Source organism: Aegilops tauschii, chromosome 4 (genome assembly GCF_002575655.3).
Source record: "Aegilops tauschii subsp. strangulata cultivar AL8/78 chromosome 4, Aet v6.0, whole genome shotgun sequence".
In the NCBI taxonomy this organism is placed as follows: Eukaryota; Viridiplantae; Streptophyta; class Magnoliopsida; order Poales; family Poaceae; genus Aegilops; species Aegilops tauschii.
In genome coordinates, this window is record NC_053038.3 from 74,543,640 (window position 1) to 74,552,119 (window position 8,480).

Consider the following 8,480-nt stretch of genomic DNA (forward strand, 5'->3'; position numbering starts at 1 on the left):
CCTTTGTACATGTTTTTTCTTTTATTTTCCCCTAGTCATTTAGTATATATATGACTAGGGGAAAATAAAAGAAAAAACATGTACAAAGGAAAAAATGTACAAATGAAAACAAACAAATAATACACAAATAAAAAGACAAAAAAAGGAAAAAAAAAGGGAAAAATGTTTGCGAGTGTCACGTGGCAGGAATGCTATGCGGCTGGCACTTGGCAAAACTTTTCTTTGCCGAGTTTCATGCCATTGGCTGAGCGTTTTTACTTCTACACCCGGTTTTATGGTCCTTTGCCGATTACCCGACATTTTGCACTCGACAAAGAAACCTGCACTCAGCAAACCGGAATGCAGTATCGACGTTTGTGGCAAAAGGCTGTCGCCAAGCACCTGAGCTCCATGATGTCGGTAGAGTAATTCCCATTCGTATTTTTTTTATGTCTATGCATGTGAGGCTCTTACTGATTATCTGTTGAGAATTTCTTGATGGGCTTCTCTCGCCTCTGTGGCCGGTGAGAGGTCTGTACTGAAACTTGTTTCTTCCCCTCCTCAATTAATTAATGAATCTTTTGTCTTTCTTCAAAAGGATATCAATGATATAAGACTTAGATGTGCAACACTTAAGGGGCATCTAGATGTAGTTTATGAAAGCCGTTATTTTGTTTATACATTGCAGTAACCAGATGCTTTATTCCATATATATATGAAAGACTTGTAACATGGAAGGTGCACACAGTTCACTACATGATGGGGTTCTTTATTCCATGTACGCTGGCTTATGGTACCATGGAAGCTACTTACGTACACACGGTCCATCACATCACATGATGGTGCATGCATCTGGGCTCTGATCGCCGAAAGTCTGTGGCGGATAGTGCTGCGGGCACGGCCCGTAATACGTTGCAGGATTGGCCGCATATGGGTATTGGTGGTATTGCTGATAAGCATAGTGCGGGTACGCATAAGCGTAGGCTGCTGGGTGGTAGTTGTACTGGTAGAGGCCGTTCATGGCCGTCATCTTCTCAGCCTCCGGCGCCACCGCAACAAGTGACGCCGGCACAGGCAGCTTGAATAGGTGTTCCTTCCCTTGGGTTTCCTCAACAACCGTCTCCTTCTCAACCCCGTCTACGTCCCCTTTGCTTGGCTTCTCCGTTTCAGTCTCTTCTTCCCTGTTCACGGCTTGTTTGGTCTCTTCTTCTACCCCTAGTTCATCTTTGTTTTCCAGATTATCAGATGGTTCTTGCTTCTCGGCATTGGCATCCGCTGCAGGCGTCTCCTCAGCCATGGCTGCTGCTGGCGTATCCTCATTCAGTGGCTCAGCTCTGATAATGGCAGCCTTCCTCCCCGTGCACTTGTGGATGAATCCTACTAGGGTTGCTGGCTCGACCATCCCTTTCACCATCAGCTGTGATGATTTGATGTGCGGCACGGCCTCCTCCACTCCTGATCAACAGTTTGCAACCATACTGTGTAAAATACCACCGCAACAAACAAAGCAAGGAAGTCGACGTATTCGAGTAGTTCAGCAATTGTACTATTAACATACGGAGTGCATCAATACCTTTTAGCTTGAGTATCCTCTTCTTCATCTCCTCACTGCAATCTTCACAGTGCAATTCGATCTTCAGCACTACAACCATTTCCTGGTCTCGATAATGATCAATATAAGAAAAAAGTGGTTAAAAAAACACCAGAATATAAAGGTAAAGAAACAAAATGGTAGCAGTGAACTAAGCAGGATATTAACAGCAACTAGCAGCAAGTAATTGACTCAGTAAATACCATGTCGAACTCCGCTACATCCTTTTTCATGTCTGGCGCCCCTGCACCGTGTTTCTTGGTATCCTCGCTTTTCACCGGCGGTGGAAGCTTCTCCGGCGATGGGCTCAGCAGCACCGCCTTCTTCCCGGTCTTCATCTTGACCGCTTCGACCACCATGATCGGGTTCTCCAGCGCCTTCTGGCCAGTTACCACCACCGTGTTGGTCGAGTGATCCACGATCACATCCTCAACCCCTTAATTTATCCCACCAAGAACTTAGTTTTGAAACACCTATACATACAAATTAGCTAATTCCAAAACGAATTCCGGATGTGCGTCCACTTTCATGTTACGTACCCTCGAGGCGCAGCAGAGACCGGCGCACCTTCCTGGCGCAGCCATCGCAGTGGACCGGCACGCTTACCACCACCCCGTCCGCCGGCGCATCGCTGCCTCCCTTCGCCGGCGCCTTGTCCCCTTCCTTCCCAGCGCTCCGGGCATCACCGGCCGCCGCCGCCTTCTTCGCCCTCGTCTGCCACATCGGAACGAGAAAAATACCTTGAGAATCACGTACGATGAGCTGAAGATGAATCACCTGGACGGGAGAGAAGGTTTGGGCGAGTGAGTGTTCTCTCCTTTACCTTGGCCATAGTGTGTGCTCGGTTCCTCGATCGTAAATTCGTAATTGATCGATCTGAGAATGGAGCGCTCCAGTGTGTACATACATATATGTGAGTCCTGGGATGCATCGTGGAGGGAGAGGGGGGTGCCACGTCTGGGCGGTGCAGCCATGGGATGCGCCGCGTGGCCGTTTGCATGCAGTGCGAAAACGTACGTGCTTCGCTGGATGCACACTCAGAAGCAGACGCTATATCTCCATTAAAGGGACTTTGTCTAGAGGACGCTATATTCGGTGCCGCCCGGGCGTACGTTTCCGCTCTTTTGGCTGGAAATGGGGATCGGAAAAATGAAAAAGTACCGAAACGGCTGTAGTTTTTAACACAGTACAGTACATACGTAAACACGTATACCTTATCTTTATGAGCATTTTTGAGAAACTGAGTTGGCATATCATCTTAAGATTTTACGAAGTCATTGTAGGCGTCTCGTAGTCGATAGAAACGTCTCCTCTCACTGAACACGCATCGCCAGAAATCTTGACATAAATTCAAAATAAATGCGAACACCAGAAGTTGAACCCTAGTAAATTGAGGATATCACTATACATCTAACCATCCAACCACAGATCAGTTTACTATACGAATGTAGTTTTAACTTATTCTTTTCGTTGTTGTTTATAGCAGGCTAATGCCTTGGATTGCAATGGCATATAAGTACGAATGTCACCGAGACACATTTTTTTTAGGGTCTAACCAAAACACATCTAAAATATGACATAACTACTTTTTTTCCGGAGGTGATATAACTATGTTACATCAAAGTTGATTTTTTTTCCGGTTGTCCAGGGCTTGCAGCGAGGCGGAAGCTTGCCAATGTCTTGGGCCTCCGTTCAGTCTAGGTACTATATGCTAGCTTCATTCCTTTCCCGTAGGATATCCTCCGTTCATTTTTTTCCTTTTTACGTTCGATGGCTCATCCTTTTTCTTCACAAGAATGTTGTTTTCTTGTATAAACCATATATTCGTACATAGTTTAGAGATACATGAAAACATTAACAAAATACGTTCATGTAACTTTTAGAAAAGTGTCCATATGTTTTAACAAAGTTCACCACAGATTTGAAAAATGTTAAGACAGTGTAAATTGTTTGCTAGTGTATTTTAAACAAATGTTGATAACATCCCAAAACAATTTGTGACATTTAAAACATGCTTACACGTTTCAAAAAATATATGTGAAATTTTAGAAAAAAATATATTATACAACGTAAAAAATGGTTGCACAATTCAAAAGGAATGTTTCCAACCATTCGCAAATTTGTATGTGACATTTACAAAAAATATGTTTGTGACATTTTAAAAAATGTTTATATAAATTTTAAAAATGTTCATGTAGTATAAAAAATATTTTGTATTATTCAAGAAAATTTTCAATATTTATTTGAAAAATTATTTAACACATAATGGAAAAAAAGCTCAAAACATATATTGAAAAATGTTAATTGTTTTTTTAATCAACGTGTATAAAAAATCTAGATATATGTAGAAATTGCACAACATGTATTTGGAAAGAGTATTACGAAAACATGTAAAAAATTATAATCATGTATTTAAAAAATGTTAAAGATATGCTTTGTTACACTTATGTTGAAGACATGCAGTTGTGGTGCGGGGGCGAGACATGTAGTTGCAGGGTGAGGGAAACACTTGTAGTTGCATGTTCGATGATGGTCATGCCGCCATTAAAAAATCAGGAGTTTTAAAGGCAAAAATAAAAAAGTAAAAGATAGAAAGAAAAAAGAACAAAGAGGATGGACTTGCAACTGGGACAAAACTTTGTCGGGCCCACCAGTTGTGTATCGAGGGTGCACTTGCAACTAGGACAAAAGGATCGCCCCCACCCCGAGTTGCATGTCGAGGGTGGACCTGCAACTAGGACAAAATGGGTCGGGGCCAATTGTGTGTCGAGGATTGACTTGCAATTGGGAAAAAATGGATCGGCCCCCCAGTTGTGTGTCGATGTTGAACTTGCAACTGGGACAAAAATGGGTTTGGGCCAATTGCGTGTCGAGAATTGACTTGCAACTGGGACAAAAATGGATTGGGCCCCCAGTTGCGTATCGTGGTTGCAACTAAGATAAAAAGAGACTGCCCCACACCATAATTGCATGTCGAGTGTGGACTGGCAGCTGGGACAAAAAATGGGTCTGGTCTAGTTGTGTGTCGAGGATGGACTTGCAATTTAGACAAAAATGGGTAGGGCCTTCAGTTGCATATGGAGGGTGGAGTTGCAACTTGAACAAAAAGGCACACCCAGTTGTGTATCGAGGATGGACTTACAAGTAGGACACAATTGGCCGAGGCCTAGTTGCGTGTCGAGGGTGGATTTGCAAATGGGACAAAAAAGGGTCATGGACAATTGCGTTTGAAGTATGGATTTTCAATTAGGACAAAAATGGGTCGGACCCCCAGTTGAATATCTAGGGTGGAGTTGCAACTGAGAAAAAAGGGGTCGTCGCCATCCCAGTTCCGTGTCGAGAGTGGATTTGCAACAACTAAAAAAATGGGTCAGGTCCAGTTGCATGTTGAGGATAGACTTGCAACTAGGACAAAAATGTGTTGGGCCCTCAGTTGCGTATCGAGGCTGGAGTTGCAACTAGGATAAAACATTGCATGTTTAGGATGGATTTGAAACTGTGATAAAAATTCGTCACCCCCAGTTGCGTATTGAGGGTGGACTTGCAACTGAGTCAATAAGGGCCGCCCACACCCTCGGTTGTGTCTCAAGAGTGGAGTTGCGTCGGAGACAAAAATGGATGGGGTCTAGTTGCTTGTCGAGGATGGGTTTGCAATTGAGACAACCCCAGTTGACGGACTTACAACTGGGAGAAAAATTGGTCGCCCTCCCTCCCGGTTGTGTATCCAGGGTGAACTTGCAACTTAGATAAAAGGGGTCGCTCCCTGATAACCCACAAGTATAGGGGATCGCGACAGTCTTCGAGGGTAGTGTTTCACCCAAATTTATTGATTCGACAGAAGGGGAACCAAAGAATATTTATGCGTCCTAGCAGTTGAGTTGTCAATTCAACCACACCTGGGAAATTATATTTCTGCAACAAAGTGTTTAGTAGCACAGTAATTTGATAGTTTTGATAGCAGCGGTAGCAATAACAATAGTAAGAAGAACATCAACAATAGCAATTTGTGATGATTGTAATAGCAGCAACAATAGTAACTTAGTAAAATCAATATAAGAAAAGCGTAGGCATTGGATCAGGGATGGATATTCGTGTTGGATGATATTCGTCATATAATAGCCAAAACCTATAATGATACATAATAGCTCCAATTCATTAATGTAATGTAGGCATGTATTCCGTATATAGTCATGCATGCTATAATAAGAACTTGCATGACATCTTTTGTCCTACCCTCCCTTGGCAGCGGGGTCCGTAAGAAAATCTAAGGGATATTAAGGCCTCCTTTTAGTAGAGAACCAAAATAAAGCATTAGTACTTAGTGAATACATGAACTCCTCATACTATGGTAATCACCGGAAAGAATCCCAATTATTGTCATCTTGGGGTATGCGGATCATAACATGTAATAGGTGCGTACAACTTGCAAGATAGGATCAAGAACTCAAATATATTCATGAAAACATAGAGGGTTCAGATCTGAAATCATGTCACTCGGGCTCTAGTGACAAGCATTAAGCATGACAAAGTCATAAAAACATCAATCTCAGAACCTAGTGGATACTAGGGATCAAGCCCTAACAAATTGACTCGATTACATGACAAATCTCAACCAACTCCATCACCGTCAAGCAAGCCTACGAAGGAATTACTCACTCCTGGCAGTGAGCATCATGGAGTTGTTTATGGAGGATGGTCGATGATGATGACGGCGTCGAATCCCCCTCTCCGGAGCCTCGAACGGACTCCAGATCAGCCCTCCTGATGAAGAACATGAGGTGGCGGCGGCTCCGTATCGTAAAATGCGATGATACTTTCTCTCTGATTTTTTCTTCACGAAAAATTATTTATGGAGTTGGAATTAGGGCAACCGGAGGCTCGAGGGGCCCACAAGCCCAAAGGGTGCGCCGTGGGGTGTTGGGCGAGCCTCCTGAGCTTGTGGCTCCAGGGTGGCCCACCTATAGTAGTTCTGTTTGACAACATTTTTTTATCTGGAAATATTCTCCGTAAATTTTCAACTCAATCGGAGAACTTTTATTTCCGCACAAAAATAACACCATGGCAATTATGCTGAAAACAGCGTCAGTCCGTGTTAGTTTCATTCAAGTCATGCAAATTAGAGTCCAAAACAAGAGCAAAAGAGTTTGGAAAAGTAGATACATTTGAGATGTATCAACTCTCAAAGCTGAACTCATTGCTTCTCCTCAAGCAATTGGCAAACTGAAAGTGTAAAGAAAAACTTTTACAAACTCTTATGTTTTCGTTGCTGTATATATACTTAACTAGTGTTCAAGTTTTCAGCAATGATTATGAACTAAGCATATGAATGATAACACTTAGGTCTCACATTTACTCATGTCAATAACATAACCAACTAGCGAGCAATAATAAGATATCTTGGATGCCAACAATTTGTCAACACAATCATGATATAGTATGATAACATGGTATCTCGCTAGCCTTTTCTTAGACCGCAAAACATAAATGCAGAGCACCTCCGAGGTTCAAGCAACGACTAAACATTGTAATTCATGGTAGAAAAGATCTAGTCATGGTCACATCCAACATTAACTGGACACAATGCATAAGATCAACAATAGCGCTCTCAGGACTGGTGCTTAAAGTGAGAAGGTGATGACTCAATGATACGTATCCAATGTATCTATAATTTATGAAGTATTCATGCCATGTTTACAACAATTCTATATGGTTTTGGTATGATTTGAATGGAACTAATCCGGACTGACGTTGTTTTCAGCAGAACTACAGTGGTGTTGTTTTTTGTGCAGAAATAGAAGTTCTCCAAATGCAGCGAAACTTTTTGACGATATTTTTTGGAATAGAAGAGGCACTAGAAGCTTCGTGGGAGGGCCATAAGGTGAAGGAGGTGGCCACTACTCACCAGGGCGCGCCAGGTGGGCCCGGCTCGCCCTGGTGGGTAGTGGGCACCTCGAAGCCCATCCGGACATGAGACCGACGCCAAATACAGAAACCCCCAGAAATAATCCTAGATCGGAAGTTCCGCCGCCGCAAGCCTCTATAGCCACGAAAAACCAATCGGGAGCCCGTTCCAGCACCCTGTCAGAGGGGGAAATCATCACCGGAGGCCATCTTCATCATCCCTATGGTCTTCATGATGAGGAGGGAGTAGTCCACCCTCGGGGCTGAGGGTTTGTACTAGTAGCTATGTGTTTGATCTCTCTCTCTCTCATGTTCTTGATTTGGCACGATCTTTATGTATCATGAGCTTTGTTAATATAGTTGGATCATATGGTGTTTTCCCCTCTCTATCTTGTTGTGATGGATTGAATTCTACCTTTAAGATTTCACTTTTATCGGATTGAATACTTTGTTGGATTTCAGAGCACTTGATGTATGTTTTGGCACTCAACTCGTGGATTCCTGACGTGACATTGGGGTAATCTATGCATAGCACTACAGGAAACAGCTACTTTGCCGTCTGCCACGGCGGACGGCAAAGGCACGAACGACGGACGGCAAAGGCCTTTGCCGTCAGCCGCGGACGGCAAAAGGCTCCGGCAAAGTAGGCTACGGTAAACAGCTGCTTTGCCGTCTGCTTCCTGGCGGCTGACGGCAAAGGCCCTTTGCCGTCTGCGGCGGACGACAAAGAGAGCGGACGGCAAAAATTGTGCTCTCAGTCCGTTAAGTGGCTAACGGCAGGCCTTTGCCGTCCGCCAGCGGACGGCAAATTTTCTAGTTTCTTTGCCGTCCGCCGTATGATGTCATCTACACGTCACCACATGGCAGGCCTTTGCCGTCCGCCGCTGACGGCAAACTCTCTTACTCTTTGCCGTCTGCCACTATAGGCAAATTGACCAAATGGGTCAGCTCCCAGGAAGCACAGCTGGATGCCACGTGGCCTCTTTGCCGTCCGCGGCAGACGGCAAAG

At 43.9% G+C, this 8,480-nt stretch overlaps 1 protein-coding gene across 2 annotated transcripts; it reads right to left on the reverse strand.

Moving 5' to 3' along the window:
- Positions 1-645: 645 nt before the first annotated feature.
- Positions 646-2,508, reverse strand: LOC109743104 (heavy metal-associated isoprenylated plant protein 5-like). 2 transcript variants are annotated; one of them, XM_040386694.3, is made up of 5 exons: positions 2,394-2,508; positions 2,110-2,284; positions 1,774-2,006; positions 1,553-1,634; positions 646-1,434 (listed from the first exon to the last, which is right to left on the reverse strand). In XM_040386694.3, the coding sequence occupies exons 1-5, from the start codon at positions 2,499-2,501 to the stop codon at positions 812-814; spliced, it is 1,221 nt and encodes a 406-aa protein (XP_040242628.2). In that variant the 5' UTR covers positions 2,502-2,508; the 3' UTR covers positions 646-811. The 2 variants fall into 2 exon arrangements, with proteins under 2 accessions (XP_040242628.2, XP_020157777.1); XM_020302188.4 differs by lacking the exon at positions 2,394-2,508 and having other exon boundaries at positions 2,110-2,293.
- Between the last annotated feature and the right edge of the window lie 5,972 nt (positions 2,509-8,480).